Consider the following 18,103-nt stretch of genomic DNA (forward strand, 5'->3'; position numbering starts at 1 on the left):
GATTCACGGCCTTGGCTTGAGCTTGAACCTTGCGGTGTCCTGCATCTCTCACACACACAATACTCAGAGAGAGCTTCGGTGCATTTTAACAAACAGGCTGAACTGATCCATGCCAGTCAAACCAGTCATTTGCTTGCATCAGAGGCTGCCCTGATGCCTGGCCGTGAGCTAATAGGAGAAATTAAAACCAATTCATGGCTCAGCCCCGGAGGGCCACTCCGTTTCCCAGGACTATTACAGAGTGATGAGTATTATAATGACTCCAGGAACACTTTGTCATTATAACGGGAATTATTAAGGGTAATAGCAGGAATTGATGTGTGTGTGTGGTCCAAGCCAGAGCCACCGACTCTGGTCTGAGCAGGTGGGCAGAAAGGGCAGCTGCAAAACTTGGTTCGAAATGATGTTATTGTACAATCAATATAAAACTCCTCAATCTTCAGCCGAAGTTGATATTTTGTTGGCTCGGGGATCGCTGTGACTGGCAGCGGGGATCGCTGTGAGGTGTCTGTGTTCGCGTGACTCACCGGCAATGTTGACCGAAGAGATGAAGGCGGCGAGCACAGCCAGTGTCTCAGCAGAAGAACTCGGGGTGTAGCCGCCTCCCATCAGGGACAGACCACCCACAGCTGTCAGACCTGCACACAACCCATGTTCCAGGATTTATTAACTCACAATTTCATACGACACAACACGAGGCATTGAGAAAAACAAAACAGCACAGATTGTCAAAAAAAATTAATTCAGTCGTTTGTTTAATCAGCACATCTACTGGCTCAGAATACTGTTTGCTTCCCACATTGGAAAAAGAAGGAAACAGAAAGATGCAGCGATAAAAATAAAAAAAAAGAAGGGTGAAAGGGAGTGTGTGTGTGTGTGCTTCTCCCAAAAGAGGCTCAGGAAATCTTGATAAGATCAGACCTGTAATGATTTACAGGCAGTGGGATGCTATTCACAGCGCTGTGGGAGACTTGTGACTGTGTGCAATTTAAGTTGACTAACAGGTACAGAGTGTGTGCGTGTTTGTGTTTAAAGTCAACAGGGCTGTACATGACTTTCAAATGAGGAAAAAGGAAAATCTGACCTTTTTTTTTTTTTTTTCTAGAGGGAAAGTCGGCTTTTATTTGTTTTGTCTATGAGCTTCTACACAAAGCTTTGACCATTTATCACCATTTCTGTAATGCAAAAACAAGCTAATTTTAAATGTGAAGTGTAACAACAGAGACAACAGCGAGAACAATCTGCACAATTTTGGGCTTTTTAAAACATTTGTTGTTTGGTTTGTAACATAAAACTTCCCAAAAGTGTGTCAAGATGCTGCTAAATCAATTTTCTGCACAACTAGCGTGTTTTGCTCTTATTACATCCTTGTCACATCCATAAACATCTCACCCAAACTACAACATTCTTCTGTGTGCCTTCAAGTACACACACTTTTCATAGTTCATTAACTATATTGGGGTGTTGTTGTTTATTTGCATCAATTCTTGCCTCTTTTTTTTCACATTTTAAAAATCTAACACACTTTTTGTGAATATGTGTCAAATTTTTAAACCACCTACAAATTCTCTTTTCATTTAAACTTTACATACTTTTTTTTTTTTGATCCAACATGAAGTAACATCTCTTACATTTTATCAAACACCAGCTTCAAACCTGTGTCCCAGAACTTCCCTCATTTTACTTTTTTAAGCATTTCTTAACTACATAGATGTATGACAGGCAATAAAGATCCCTGAACATGAACCAGGAATGTTTATGATCAGCACCGTAAACCTCTTGGTCACCCGATGACCCTGCTTCCTACATTTTTATCTGTGGGTTTTTAAAGATAATCTTTGGGTTTCATGCAGATAATATCTGCCCCTTCGTTGATGTTAGATGCCTTGCAGTCTTGTCTTAGACCCAGAGTAATATAAAAGCTTGTGATTTATGATTTTTGTGTGCAGTTAATCTGCCTCTGATTATTGAATATGGTGCCTAAGTACCAAATGTCAAGCCTTTCATTGGATATTTTTAGGTATTAACTGCTGGTTTACACTATTTTATTTCAGCCTCGTTATCCTCGATAATATTTAGCCTAAAATTACTGAAAAACGTTGGTTTAAAATGGGTTCTGACAGAAGCAAGAAATATAAATTACAGAAATTATAGCTGCAATCTGCTGCCCTGTGGCCTGTATTGGGTTACACAGAGAGACAAACATTAGTCACTTTGGGTAACACACTATATATCCACATCCATCATGCTCCTATAAAAGAGGCTATCCTGAGGCCAACGTGAAAGCACAACCTGGTCACTGACAAAAGACAAAGATAAAGCCAAGAATTTGTAATTTTACAAAAGAAGAAAGAAGAAAACGGGTACAGTTACACCATCTAGGTGGAGATCTAAGGCCCGTCTGTCCACCACAATGAACTGATTAGCCAGGAAGAAAGCCAATAGGCATCAGTGGACACGCAAACACCAACTGTGACACACACAGATGTAAACTGGGTGGGCTAACGTCCTGTAGGTGTGACTCTGTGACAAACAGAGCTACAGCAGAGAGTGAATCAGTGCTCTCAAGTAGATTAAAGCATTTCTATCCGTCATCAGATGTGAAGACGTGCTTCAGCGAGCCACTGGATATGAAACCAGTATCTGAAGAGTTTAAGATGACCCACCAGTCAGAGTCACTACTGGTTGTAACACTATAATCTCCCCATGAAGAATATAACTGTCCCTCATTCAGACCCTAAATTCCAACAGGATTCCCTAATGTCTGCGAGTGATGGTGTGTGTGTGCGTCTTTATGATGCCTGGCACAACAACAACAGAATTCTACTGGTCTGTTTCCATAACCGCAGTCAGCCAGTGACAGAAAAAAAAAAGGTAATGAGTCTTAGCCAAATCCCAAAAAATACCTGGACAGAGAGGAAAGACGGGGAGGAGATGGAGGAGAGGACAGATGGAGGGCAGACAACACACAAAAAGGAAAACCTTAAAGGAAACTTGAGCGCAAAGTAATTCCTTAAACTGAGCTACTAATATTCAATAATGATCTTGTGAACTTATGGCTGTTAGCGTGATCCCATTAATGATGCCGTTTGAAAAAGTCACAGGTAGTAAATTTCAAGCAGGCAGAAAATAAAAAGGGCACCGACATGACGGAGATGGTGTGAAGACGGCGACATGTGAACAGGGTGTAGGTGTCGCTAATAAAGTTTTAAAGAAAGTGAGAAGTGTCTCTTAGCTGTTGCGCTGCCGGGTCGGACGTGCGCGGCAGTGTGCACGAGTGAACAGGCGAAGGAGGACTTCCCCGACCCTCAAAGATCACAGACGGTGTGTTACTTCCTACCCCGGTGTGGGGCTTTAGAGGGATCAAAGGTATGAGAACACACACATGCATTTACCTTCCTAACCTCTTAACCCCTCTGTGTTAAGCAGCAGCAACAATGAGGACACAATCTTTAAAACTTTTATTTGGACTAAATAGCAAAAAAAAACAAAAAAACAGCAGCAAGGCTATAGAGGCCTGCTGGACGGACAAAATGCAGGTCTTTCTTTTGTGTGTTAAATATTTTATTTGTACTTTAACTGTTGTGATTTGTGTGTAATTAAATGCAGTTTGGTTATTTCCTGTAATTATTTTACATATAATGTGTTTTGGAGAGTGCCTGATAACCTTTCCTCCTGGTGGACAACAAAGCTCTATTAACATCCAGACAATGAGGCTCAGGAACAACTTCTGACATTATACGACTGATTTTGTGTGAAGTTTGTGTGAAGGTAAGTAAAAACTACACATTTATGGAGACCTGGACAACCAACCCAATGTTTCAAATTACCAAAACTGTGAATTTATTACCAATTTAAATTTATTCTCATCAAAATGTAATCATGTGAATTAGTTCCAAGTCCAGTCGGTAAATGCATAAACTTAATGTTGTACATTATGTAGATTAAACATCTCAAAATTATCTCAGCGAGAGAAATGCAGTTTTGAGTGTTGACGTCAGGGCCAGCTCTAACCGGCTATATTTCAGTAGACGTAATCGATGGGCAGCTTGGGTGGTAGGTAGTTGAGATGTTAGAAAAGTAGAACAGTAATGAGGAGGTTCAAAGTTAGAGTTCAAGTTAATATAATCCCTGACATAAAAATGTGTGATGAGCATAAACTTGAGGTAACTAATATTTACAATATTTGTTCCAATCCACGTATGAGTCAGAGCAGGTTGTGTCTTTGAATAAGACATTTCTATTTTGTAAAAACTTCTGATTGGGTGGGCAAGACACATGTTTGAGTCCACACCAAATGTGAAAGAGATTTTGGGATGTTATACAGCTATATGTGACAAGTTATCATGAGGTAGATTTTAAATGACTGTGAATTTCATAGTGTTGAACATTTTATAACATTTAGTCCATATATGTTCTAACTGAAGGTGCAGGATGATGCATTTGTGTGCGATTGGAAAGCAAATGACTTCACTGAACAAAAGTCTAACTCCCTCATTGCACAGGCCATGTGAAACACGACTAACCTGAGATGGCGTTGGTGACAGACATGAGCGGAGAGTGCAGAGCAGGAGTGACTCCCCACACTGTGTGGTATCCCACGATGGTGGCCAGACCAAAGGTGGTGACCATCTGAGTGAAGGCGGCGTTGGGAGCCGACAGGCCCAGACTCAGCAGGGTGGCAACGCCTGCAACAAAAGGAGACAGAGTTAAAGTAATAAAATCTGAGCAACTGCAGCAGAAGGTATTATCGTTTATGTGGGGACAGATTAACAGACTGATACAAAAACCACATCCACTGGTGAACCCTTGTGCCGGATTGAACATGTGAAGGTTTAAGACAAACAGAAGAGGGGGAAAAGTATTCAAAACTTGAAGAAAAGTCAGACAAAATGACTATTTTTTTCCCCCTTTCTTAGCTTGTTAGCATCTTTTGACGTGGCAGTTTGAAAAGTATGAATGAGCTCTGGGTTTGGCAGATCTAAGCACATTCAGCTGATCTTAAGATGTGGTGGGAACTTGGCCACCCATGCTGGCCCAGTTTCCTTTTACTTCAACAGACAGGTGGAGTTATCAGTCAAAGAGCTGTTCGTCTGTTTACATTTGAGAAGCTGAACTTGAAATGAGTCCGTCTGTGACAGTCAACCTAAAATATTAAAATGGCTGAATTACACACCAGGCTAATAAGCACTAAGCCAGCTCTCCCCTTTTAAGAAAAGGAGCGCCTAACATCAGTAGCCGTGTGGTGGTGTTAAGTAGGAAACTACTCAAGCACCTGAACAATGTGTGAACCGCATTAACTACGTGTGGTGCACTTACACAGAGCGCTGCGCAGCACCATGGGAACTCCACACTACAGCGCTACTTCAAACAAACACTCAGCATGACACTGTTTTTACAATGCACACTTCCTGACACTAACAGGGTGCCTGTGTGTGTGTGTGTGTGTGTGTGTGTGTGTGTGTGCACCCTTGTAATGTGCTCCTGTCACTTCTCGCCTCCTGTGCACATTCCAGCAGTGACCTAAAAGCTTGTTATTAACCCATCCTTCACCTTATGGCAGACCTCAAACCTCCCTTAAGACCCAATGATGACAATACAAAAGAGTCAAGCATATAAATGAGCACTTCACTCTGATTTAGCATCTCCCTCATTTCTCTACCAGCAACTGACCTCCAGTGTACGCGCCAGCTGTAGTGAGTGTAGCCTTGAAGGGGGAGACCTGTGAGGCTTTCTCTGCCTCCAGTTCCTGCACAGACTTGGGTTTAGGGGGAGCTGCGACGGGCACGTTGTTGGGCTGAGGAGCAGGGAACAGGTTCTTTCCATTCTGGAGGTGAAAATAAACAGAAAGAGTGAAAAAAAAAAGCAAAGAAAAAATTCTGAATCATCAAATTACTGGATGTGATCTATATTTAAAGCCTCTTTCAGACAAGCACTCGTTTCCGTTAATCAGAACATGTCGTCTGAATGAGCACCCCGGTCACTTTTCCCTGACAGCGATCCCACTAGGTCCAACTTAGTACATTTCCATGTCACTTTCAACGTGGCACAAGTCTGAACTGCACCCAGTAATGGTACTTTGAGTTGTGTGAAGTGATTAAGGGAAATTCTTTTTCCACATTTCAGCACCGATGTTTGTTCAAGAGTCGTTCCTCTGGCTTTAATAAATACCAGAAGTATCAGACAGCAGCAGAATCTATAAAAGCAACTCCAAAGTATTAGAACACATGGAAGAGCGGTGGCACTAACTATGCTAATTGCTTGTAATTATAAATAATTTCCAACATGGAGGCAGCATCAGTCCACATCAAGACCAAACGCCAAGTCACACTGTGGGCTTTTCTTCACATCAGACAGGTCGGCTGTCATACAGTCACAGTTTAGTTTGTTGCTCCCATCTGTTTTTAGGAGTCTTTACTCTGAGTTTATTAAACACCTGCAGCATCAGACAGCAATGGGTTTGATATACAAGTGTTTTTTTAAAGTTTCAAAGTGAGGGAGTCGTGCCCATTCATGTACGAAGATCCCCGACAAGGAGGTGAAATCGATCAGGAACTAACAGCGAGTCACACTTTTCCTTTACTGTTGGTAAAGTAGAAGTTAGATTATCACCACACATGGGCACTTTTCAGTTTTTTGGAAATCATAAACTAGTTAATCCATAAACTTTTAGTTATTTGAACACTTTAACAACCTGCTATTAGTTTAGATTTATCTTTTGTTTGTCATTGATTACTGTGCATTATACCTCACTTGACAGCTTAATCAAAAATGACAATAAAATGACGCTAATATCTGAGTACAAAAGAGAACTTTCTTACCTGTGTTTTTCATTTAGAATCATTTATAGTCATTTATTTGCTACAGTGACACAAGAAGTGATTCAATGTTCTCTATGCTGTGCCTGCTTCAGCTGAAATATAAAGATAGAAAACCAAACACCTGTCTGCATGTGTGATGCTAAGATATACTGACAGAATGTGTCCTTATGGTGACATCTAGTGACTGTGGCAGGGAGCTACAACATGCTGAATGATTCTCTATTAACTGCCTTGATTCTCGGGTTCTTTCTGTGCTGCAACCTGCATATCACATAAAAATCTCACCTTTACACTAGCTGTATTTGCATGTATGAGACCTCATACCTGCATAACAGTAGAGCCTCTGACAACGTGATCCATGGTTCCGTAGTCAAACGCCTCCTTGACATCGAGGTAAAAGTTGTCCTTGTCGGGGCTGATTGCCCGCATCAGCTTGGTGATGTTGTTTGAGTACAGAGTGCTGGACTGTGTTGGTAAACGGCTGGGCAGGTCCGTGAAACCAATATGGGTCACTCCCTGAAATACAGAAAATGATGAAAAGGAAAATCGGTTGGAGGAGAAGACAACAGTGACTGATGTAGGACAACAAACAATCAACCTAAGCCAAAAAAAAAAAGCCTTGTGATTAGTAAAAGTGTGTTTGGACTGCGCTGACCTTGTATACTGACAGCTCTCCAGGTACTGTGGTCTCAATGTTTCCACCAGCCTCTGCAGCCAAGTCCACCACCACCGACCCATCCTTCATGCTCTCTACCATCGGCTTGGTGATTAGGATGGGCGCCCGCTTACCTGCAATGTTAAAAGACAGACACGGAGGCGTCACTGAGAACCAAACCTAATCTCTTGCTTGTCACATTGAACTAAGCTTCAAATCAAATATGTTGAGGGAAAAAAATGGTTGAAAACTTTCAAGAGAAAAATCCTCCATTCCATAGTTTGATCCAACAAGTGACTCATATTCAACTCATTCATACTCAACTATGTCCAGAAACTGTTGAGAGCCAAACATTAATGGAAGAAATGTGAAGCTGATAAAGTTATTTTTAATGGTCATTCTTCTGAGATTTGTTTTTATATACTTCAGAATTATTCTACCTACCCAAAGCATTTGATATTACAGACAGACCGACAGAAAACTGTTTATGTAGCCTTGATTTCAAGGACGGTGCTCTTCACTTTTTAGATTTACAGCCTGTATTTGCACGTAGGTAATGAGTTTGTGCATGTCAGCATACCAGGGATGAGAGCAGTGCTGATGACAATGTCCACCTCCTGACACTGCCTGGCAAACAGCTTCATCTCCTCCTCGATGAACTCCTTGGACATTTCCTTGGCGTAGCCTCCCTGTCCTTCTCCTGACTCCTTCAACTCCACCTCCAGGGGTTCTGCGCCCAGAGATTTGAACTGCTCCAAAGCTGCAGCTCTGAGAGGAAAAGGGAGAGAGACGAGGTGTCAGAAGGATTCAGGCAGAAAACATCTGAGATGGAAAATTAGACAACACATGCTGTATGTGAATTAAATGACAAAGATTAGTCAAGGAAATGATTACTTTACTGGCAACTATTTGGAAAATGAAGTCATGGTTTCTGTCAGTTTATGCAAAAAAATCCCATTACACTGGAAATGTCTGGGTTTTGGACAAAGCAAGGCAGCTTTCCCCAATTTCTGGTATTTATAGACATCAATTAATGAAGAAAAGAATCAGCTGATTAATCAATACTGAAAATAAATGTCAGTTTAAGTCCTACTTTTGATCAAAAGCTGAGTTGCTATGTTTGTTCTTAAAAGTACTGACACAGAACAAAATTGTTGCTACATGCAACTGAAAGGTACAATATTTAAACGGATAAAGTTAAATCTAACATCTCTGAGGTTTTCATTTACTCAAACCACAATTTCATACCATCTACAGTCAGCATCTATTGTATTACATTCACCAAGTCCCTCCCCATATGGCAACATTCACTGTTAGAGGTAGGTATGAGAGATTCACAAGAAAAAGTTCTAGTTCCTACTGTTGCTGCTTCACAAGAAAAGTGTTCAAATGGAAATACATTCCTTTGTATATTTTACTCTGGTTGGCTCTGTCATGAAACACCAGATGCAACCATTGCAGCCACCAGTTCAATCTCATTAATATTAACAGCCATAAGAGTTGCTAAACAGGGCATTAATTTCATCTAAATCTGAACTTCTTAAACAAACCTGGTATCAAATCCTCTGACGATGGCTCCCATGGCCCTGGCACTGCCAGCTGCTGCCAAACCAGCCACACCTCCTCCGATGATCAGCACCTATTCACAAACACGTGCAATAGTTGGTTAGAGATGACTAGTACAGATATTTCTTCCATTCAAAATAAAATTAATGCTAACTATAGAAACACACTCACTAATACTACACACCTTTGCAGGTGGCACTTTACCAGCTGCTGTGATTTGTCCAGTGAAAAACCGTCCAAAGCTGTTAGCTGCCAGCACAACTGCCTTGTACCTGGAATGACCGGGAATTATAGAAAACAATGAAAAATAATGAATACGGACAATAACCATGAACCGTACTTTTACATGTTTAACATGTTCCTATAATTTAAAGTATTAAAACAAAGGCTGCAGATGTACTAATACAGAAAAAAAAACATACGCAGTGTTTTCTTTTTATAGTCATGAGCCTGATATATAAATTAAAGATGAGTCTGTGGATGTAAAGTAAAATGTCTGTTGACAAGACTGAGAGCAAATAACTGAGACAGTTTAATGAAGTATAAAAACTCTTGTCACTCCTGATGGTGCTGTGCCAGAAAATATACTTTTTTCTTTTTTAGCTTTGTAGTGAGTTTAAGTTGGAAATGTTTTTAGCTAAACATTCTGCCAACTTGAGCTGCAACTGTTCGCTTTGTTTATTTTAAAAGTATGGCAAAATAAGTAAGTCATGAGTATAATAATACAGAGGACACACACATACTGTAAATACACCATGTCAGTTTTTCTTATCAATAAGGGAAAGCTGTGTGCATGGTATAGCAGCCAGTCCAGTGGTTTATGTTTGGTTGACAGTTAAAGTCATTCATGTAAAAGTAAAACAGTAACTTCCAGAGACTCCAACAACGGCTAAACTCTTGAGCTTCCAGACAAAAAGCTGCGAACACCACGACTTGCATTAAAGGTGCCGCATACGTACCCTGCGATGTTTGCCATGGAGCTCAGCGCGTCGTAACCCTGAGCGATGGTGACTCTGGGCACCTGATCCATCGCCACGACGGTTGCCTTCTTCTGGGACAACATGTCCATCAGCTCAGGGTTCTGAGCTGGGTAGATGAAGCTGATTAAAGTAGCTGCGTCCTTCATCATCTCCACCTCATGGACACCCACAGCAGGGTTGAAAATGGGAGCACGGACCTGTAAGCAAAGACATTCAGGTGGAGTTTGATCATTCTACACATCTGATCTGAGAAAATCAACAACGAATATACCGTCTCTTTACCAGAGTACTCTTTTGATTGCCTTAATCAGTGTTTTGACTCCAGGATGTAAATCAGATATCCTGTAGAGTAGCATAATTGTTTCCTTTCTCACTTTCTCACTTTCCATGTGGGCATTTTTCTGATTTTAGACAAAGCCCTATGTGGCCCATTCTTGACATATGGTTTGTTCCCACATTTTTCCTCTTCCTCCTGTCATCTTTCTTTATCCAAACCTCTGAGCATATCAAAAATCCTCGACTTACATGTACTCTTTTTTTCTTACTAGCTGACAAACATTTGACCAGGAATGTTTACTGAAGAGGAAAATCAATCAAAGCATAATCCTGGTTTCCATTTTCCAAATCGTTCTGTTTCCTTAACCACCGTGTCTGAAGTGAAGACATATTTGGCAGTTAATTGTCTTGGCCTCGCCACACTGTTCCTTTTCCACATTCCCATGCTCTGTCATTCCTCATTTCCCTCCTGCACCCAACACCAAAAGACACAGATCGTCGGCCAAAAGCCGCTGCCATCTTCGAAACGCTGACTGGCCCACCCTGTTCCTTCCATTATCCCTCGTTCATTACCTCTGCTTCACCAGTTCCTCAAATAACACATTTCTGACATTTTTAACTGAACGCAGGGTTTCGTCCAACAACCTCACATGCCTCCTCTGCCTCCTCCGTCTCGCTCTTCGCTTTAAACCTACCTTAACCACCACATCAGACGCCAAGACATCTTTCAGGTCTTTAATTGTTGCTCCAGCCTGGGTGTACTGCTCATCAGGGAACTTGGAAGGCTCTCCGGCTCCAGACTCCACGACGACATTGAAGCCCTGTTTGATGAGCGCCTGGACGCCGGCGGGAGACAGCGCCACGCGACGCTCATTCTGGAAAATTTCTTTGGGAACACCGACTGTGAGTTGTTTGTATGGAATACCTGGAGAGGAAACGAGAAACAACACAGGAGCATGTGAGAGAAGAGACAACTGATGTAGTCGTTTAATGTCATTCTTTACTGATGACAGATTGCCTGCAAACTCATGAGAAGTCAACAGTTATTTCTGGTTTTCTTAAACACTTTATATGTTGAAGGCAAACATCTTTACCTCTATACAGCTGTGAGAGCCATATACGGTAAAAAAAAAAAAGCTAAAAACTTTAAATATTATTTTGAAATTATACAGAAATTACCTGTGTTAAAAGCTAAGAGTAAAATCTAACGTTAAAAACAGAAATACTGATTTAAGATCAAGTTTAGTTGATAAAACAATTTAAAAACTTTATTTTATTGGGTAAAGATAAGATCCTCCCCTTATAAGGACGCCTATGACGTTGTTATTTTGTTTGAATGAGCTACAGGTGTTGGAGCTCACAGATTTTCCACCTGAGGACAACATGGACGTGTAATGTTCTGTTTTCAATGGAAATAAATGGACTTAAACGGATTACTTCGTCTTCAGTGTTAGAAACCTTGCACTCCTGTGGTTCAGTGCGGATGTCTGTTGTTTTTTGAAATAGCCGCTACATCAGCTATTCATTCATTTAATTGATCGTTACAACAGCTGCATGAACAGACAGCTTCTTTCACACAGCTCAGAACTGTGTTTACCATAAATACTGCACCGTATGCGCAATGGCCTTTGAAAGCAGACTGTCAAGGTCTGTCACAGTAAGAGCCAAGCGGTGTGTTGACATTTGCTTTAAACTAGATTTGGAGAAATCCTTATTTTGGTCTAATAATGCTGCTAGCTGTGAGCCACTGGTTGGTCAAATATATTAGAGTCAATGTCTGCCACCTAATGTCATTGCGATCTGTACAATAATAGTCTCATTTTGACTGTTTGTGGCAGGGCAGTTTATATCTAGCAGCACAAGCAGATTGACATTAATAACATCACAAGTTAAAAGTCAGAGGGAGAGAAAGGCTAAAGCAGACCTTTTTTAACCTGTGACAAAATGAGGGAGGAATAAAATTAATGAGAAAATAACAGGATTATTTAGTGGCAAAACAGAGACCAAATATGTAGCACAGAGACAGAAAAAAAAAAAACTGTCTGAAAATAAAAATAGTCCAGTGTCTTTTTTAGCACTTCGATTCATATCTAGGACTCCGAGCAACAGGCAGGTCACATGCTGGCTTGGCTCCTATGGAAAATTCCACTGCAGCTCCTTCCCACTGTCTCTTGACCTAAACATACATAAACACAAGAACCTGCTGTCTTTCCTCCTCCTCCTGCTGCTGCTGCTGTGGTGACCCATCCTGTTACAAATCTTATTGAACTAAAACATCACAACACAAGACAGTTAAATATCACTGCAGTCCATGTGACTTTTTTTATTGTCTACAAACAGAAGGTCACCACACACCACTGCTGGTATACTATGTGGATGTCCTGCTTTTGTCTTCACTTTGGCAGCAATCAGGTAAAAACTAAGAGATTAGAGTTTAAAACCTGGGTGGCCTGTCCCAAGGGTGTCATGTTACTGAACAAACGGGAGCTTTAAGTTCTCCTGAGAATGAGTAGACACCAGGAAAAAACCTATCCACCACTATAACAAAAAAGACTTGTGATGGACCATTATCTTCTGTTTACACACGACACATTTGGACTTTCAGGACTAGTCATAATCTCATAGTATGACATCCTTTAAACTGGAAACTGTGTGGAGCTTACAGAGGGAGGTATAAAGCAAATCTGTGATGTTTGACTCTGATCAGCCCATAAACTCACATGACACAAACCTGCCTTCCTGGATTGTATTTCTCTGTCTAACCCACACCTGAAGAAACTTGCCCTAGGTGTGACGGTGCTGTGTCAGCCGTTTGGCACAATGTGGAAATAGATTCACGCAGGTAGTATCTGCTAACTAGAAGCACGATTGATGCATTCATTTCAAAACACTAGTCCCACCAAAAAAGACTTTACCAATAACAGTCTGTTCATAAAGCAGAGTGTGATCTTGTCCACTTCCCAGTTCAAAAATCCAGTCTGACATCAACACGTGGTCTCCGTCTATACTGTACGTCTATAGGCTCCCTGGAGGTCAAAGCACAATGATCTATACAGAGTCTGTGCAGCGTGTCTGTGCCCCTCCTCTAAAACATTGCAAGCCGATACTTGTGTGTCCAGAATAGACGCTGCCAGCTGTTACTGGAGCCGCCTCAACTGCAGGACTGTCAACCTCTGTCACCATAAACCAGAGAGAGCGAGACTTTGGCACATTCGTGAACCCAGCGAGCGCACACAGACGTAAAGCTCCCGCAACCAGCTGGTACTGGCTGGCTTCACAGCACACACGCACCCTCTGCATGGTCACCTAGAGCTGAGGGCATAAAAAATGGAGAGTAACGCCGGAGGGCTGCAGTCTCCTTAGTGTGACCTTGGAGCTGAAAGCAAACGCAGGCAGAGACACTGACCCTAAACCTATATAAATAACCAGGAGTTAAAGGGAAAACGACTGCATGAGGTTGAACTGTGTCCTCTGTGTGATTTCCTTTATCTTCGCTTAGATCAACTTCTTTTTGCACTGACCTGAAAACATAAACGTTCAAATGAATGTACGGCTAGCACTGTACTCCACAGTATATTTAGATCACAATGACGGATTAGTTTCACCAGTTGCCAACAAAGGACAGTAGTGTCCATGAGTGCTACCACTTAACTGGATGCCCCCCTGTCAGCTTTGTGTAATAAGTGGTTGACAGCTGCCATGCACCTGATGCATAAGTGCATGAGAACGTACAGAGAAGCTACAGGTGCCGCAGCTTTGATGTGGTTATCAGTAGCAAAACCTCTATCTATAAACTGCAACAGATGTGTGTTAAATGCAGCTTCCAACTGGAGGAAAACCAGCCATTCCTTTATGATCTCATTTACTTGTACTATAAAATGTGCTGTGAAGTCTAAATGCACGTAGACTGCACTGTATCAGCATTCAGACCACTACTAGTACAGAGCAACAAGAGGTCAGACATGCTGAGAAACAGAGCTAACATGATGACTTAAAACTGGGTCATCCAGCATGTTTCACATTTTACAAACCCAACTCATCAACATGTAAGAGTGTAAGAGGAATGTTTCCTGTATGTGTTCTGACATGTAAATGCACCAACTATGCTTGCTGGGGTCACATGCAACTAAAAAAAGAGGTGCTAGTCAATGTGGTTATGTAACACACCAGTGAAAAATCTTCCGCCTCAGCATTTTTCCTCAAAAGCCAGGAAATGTAGAGCTGCCAGTAGAGGCAACTAATACTTATTTCCATCTTTTATTAATCTTTAGATGATTAGCTGATAAAACAACAACAACTTTGAAACTCACATGTTTGACCAATCAGTGTCTAAATCAAAACTGTCACAGTTAAAAAGCCAGAACCAGAAAAAAGGCAAATTAAATGCTTCATTCATTTAAACAATTTCACCTCTTGCAAAAGTCTTTCACCTTTCCGAGCTCTTGCATGGCTGAACTGACAACAAATGCTGCATTTAACATAATCCCCACAATTTGAATGAGACACAACAAATAAAACAATTAAACATCTGAGCTGCAGCGAGCAATACAACAGATTAAACAATGGCTGTGCAAACAAGTGGGAAGTGGCCTCTGCTGATGCCATTAGCTGTTTTTCCGCCTATCGAGGCATGAATGTTGTCAACAAAAACTGTTTGGGTGCAACAGTTGTGTTTGCTGAAGGATGACTGGAAAAGTTTTAAATGTCCTCCTGACACTGGGGCAGCGTGACATCATCACAGCCTGTATGCATCTGATGTACATGCACCGCTTATGTTGTTATGTGCAGCTGACCGCAGCAGGGATCACGTTACTTCAGTGGAAAGTCTTCATTACTAGTTATGATCACATCAGCTCAGCAACGTTTATCGCTTCAGTTTGTAGTGGTAGCTCTTGCATGCTAAATGACTTTACAGTGTTTGCCTTCATCACTACACAGTCTCTTACCTGGACTTGCACATCGCCCGAGAGCTTGATGAGTCCTGAAAAACCGCACGCATGATGATCTGACGACGCTTCCACTCTGCAGCTTCACACAGGAAACCCCGCTGAACAAAGGGGCTGAGCAGCTGGCTGCCACAACACGTAGGAGGCTCGCCATGGTGCGCACACACACACACCTGACACTCGCACTGCAGGAGGAGCTCAACAGGACAGACAGCAGCCCTCCTGGGGAGGGGACACCACAGACAGAGAGGGGAGGGAGGTTAGAGGTGAACGGTGATAAAGCGACGAAGGTGAGAATGTCAATACTTTCCCCTGAAATTGCCGGCTAACTGCACACATGTGAAAAAGCTCCACTGAAAAATGTCCTTCGCTGTTCCTTTGAGGAACAAGTGCATATGTATGACCTTTCTTTCATGCAGCGGGTCACATTGACTGAGACAACGCTGTATTTGTACCAAAACACAACACACACTGGAGCCACATTATAAAACTGCCCCATGCTTGTGCTACCACACAAGCATATGTACAATCCCTCTCCTTATGATTTTGAAAGGGAAAAAAAAACACCTCTTTTATAAAGCTGCGCATTAAACAAGAGATAATGCTCAACGACCTGTCTTTTATCAGGACTTAACAGAGGACACGGAGGCCTAAACCGACAACCACGGACACTTCTTTAAATTGCAGCCCTCTGAATGACACTGAGGCAGTAAACAGCCTGTGGGAGCACATGTTTACTTTAAAAGGAGATAATGGAACTGGGATAAACTGGGGTAGGTGGCTGGTGTAGTAGAGCTTAAACTAGAACTGACTGGCTATAAACTCCACTTTAACCTTGTTTGTGGCCTGAATAACGGGACTACTTTCAGAAAGAAGGTCAAAGCAATGGAAAAACTACTAAGTCTGAACAACTAATTGATTTCAAATCTAAATCCCAATTTAAAACCTGCTAGTTAGACATACAACATACAGCATGTCTGACCCAGGGTTAATTTTTTCTTTTGTTATTAGTGTTACTTTAACTTAACTGCAGAATGCGCAAAACTTAAATGCTGCTACCTGACGCATTCATTTTTTTCTATTACTAATTCATTCATTTACTTTATGACAGCCATAGCTTTTGTAATAATTGCTCCATCTCCTCTGCCATTTAAAACATATATTATGACATTAAATACTAATAGATGCTGGAAGTAATTTACATCTTTAGGTTGTCCTCTTGACTGTGTCTCATGTGATAATAGTTAAATATTTCTATTAGACAGTGAAGCTTTATCTGTTAGAAAAATTGCAAATGTTCAACTCCAGTTAATAAATTAATAGGATTACATAATATTTATTGTTCATAATGTCAATAATCAACTAATCATTTTTCATAAGCAATAAATTGCAGCCATTTACAGGAAACAGCTTCTCCAATATGGAAACTTTAAGACTCCTCTTTATTTGTAGTATTTAACTTAATCTTTTTTTCTTGGGCTTTTTAGCCTTTATTATAGTTGCAAGTGAGGAGAGGGACAGGAAATATGTGAAGAAGAGCGGGGGGAAGGACCTGCAGTAAAGGGTCAAGAGCTGGACTCGAACCCACGACCTCTGCTTAAAAACCTCGAAGCACCACGTCACCAATAAAAGTGGCTGCGCTCCAAAAATATGAAGCTCCCAGTTTCGGGTAACATTTAGCTCACGGTTAGCAAAAAACACAACAGCCTTTATGTCACAAACGTTCATTGCTTTGTGCTATTTCGGCTGAATTAAAGCCGGTCGGGACCCCCGTAAAGCTCCGGCTAACGACACCGTTAACCTTTATCACCAATTAAACCTCCAATAAAACTAAATCAAATCAATGGCTTCCGCAAAGCAGCGCCGCCTCACAACTGTCATTCAAACAACCCGAAGCGCAAAAACTCGTGCATTAAGTGTATTTATCATTGCAGGAGAGCTCTCAGTTGTTGCTGTCTGTGACTCGGGACGCTGTGATAAGCATCCAGGCGGGCTCTGCGTCTCTCTTTTTGTCTCCGCTCGCCACAAACATAACGGGGGCGGCTGAAGCTAGCAGCAGCTAGCCGGCGCGCTAGCTCACAACAAAGTCACCTCGGGGTTTTGGCGGATGCTGGTTATGAGTCAAGAGGTGAACTGCACGCTCGCAGGAATGCAAAGCGAAACAAATGCATGCGCGGAAAGTGAGAGTAGAGAGAGGTTAACGACGGATAACTCGACTGACCTTTGCAGACAGTCCGGGCTCTGTGCAGCTCAGGCGAACTCTCCGTCGACCCGGAAGGCGTCTGCAGCGGCGGCCGGTCCGGGAACGTTATTGGATCCGATGAGGCGCATCATCAGAGGATGTCCGACGTCTGATGTGCTGCACTGACGGGGCATTACACGGCTAAAAATAGCTTTTATTGTGCATCTGGAATGACAGCATTTACCCCACATGTTGTTAACTGACAATAGCAGGTCCATGTCTCATATTCTCACATTTATAAGTAAAGCTTCACTGAAGCGACACGTCTTTTGTTGGACGCATAAATAGATTTCTGGATACACAAACCACTGGTACACACAGACAAATGCACGACTAAAACCAAACAAATTACTGAGAACACTTAAATCTTATTCTAAAGCAGAAACGGCGTCCCAACACTGAAAATGCAACTCCACATCATTCCACTAGGGGGCACTCTAATACAGTTTTAGATCATCCATTCATAACAAAGTGCAATAAAACTCTTTTTTTCCCCAGTTTCTTTCTATCCAGGCTTCATTTTCCTGCTAAACTATGCGTTAAAAAATAAACTTGCACATCAAGCAACATATACTCAGCTGCCAGTGTATTGCAAAATTAAAATGAGTTGGGCTCCA

General features: G+C 41.7%; 1 protein-coding gene across 1 annotated transcript; it reads right to left on the reverse strand.

Annotated features, from left to right (window-relative positions):
- Positions 1-432: 432 nt before the first annotated feature.
- Positions 433-17,520, reverse strand: LOC103374219 (NAD(P) transhydrogenase, mitochondrial-like). Its single transcript, XM_008304266.1, has 12 exons — positions 17,466-17,520; positions 15,245-15,466; positions 10,994-11,223; positions 10,002-10,219; positions 9,227-9,314; positions 9,027-9,115; positions 8,057-8,244; positions 7,477-7,610; positions 7,146-7,337; positions 5,674-5,827; positions 4,527-4,688; positions 433-638 (listed from the first exon to the last, which is right to left on the reverse strand). The coding sequence occupies exons 2-12, from the start codon at positions 15,396-15,398 to the stop codon at positions 433-435; spliced, it is 1,815 nt and encodes a 604-aa protein (XP_008302488.1). The 5' UTR covers positions 15,399-15,466; positions 17,466-17,520.
- Between the last annotated feature and the right edge of the window lie 583 nt (positions 17,521-18,103).

This window comes from Stegastes partitus, unplaced genomic scaffold (genome assembly GCF_000690725.1).
Source record: "Stegastes partitus isolate 25-593 unplaced genomic scaffold, Stegastes_partitus-1.0.2 Scaffold2182, whole genome shotgun sequence".
NCBI classification, from domain to species: Eukaryota; Metazoa; Chordata; class Actinopteri; family Pomacentridae; genus Stegastes; species Stegastes partitus.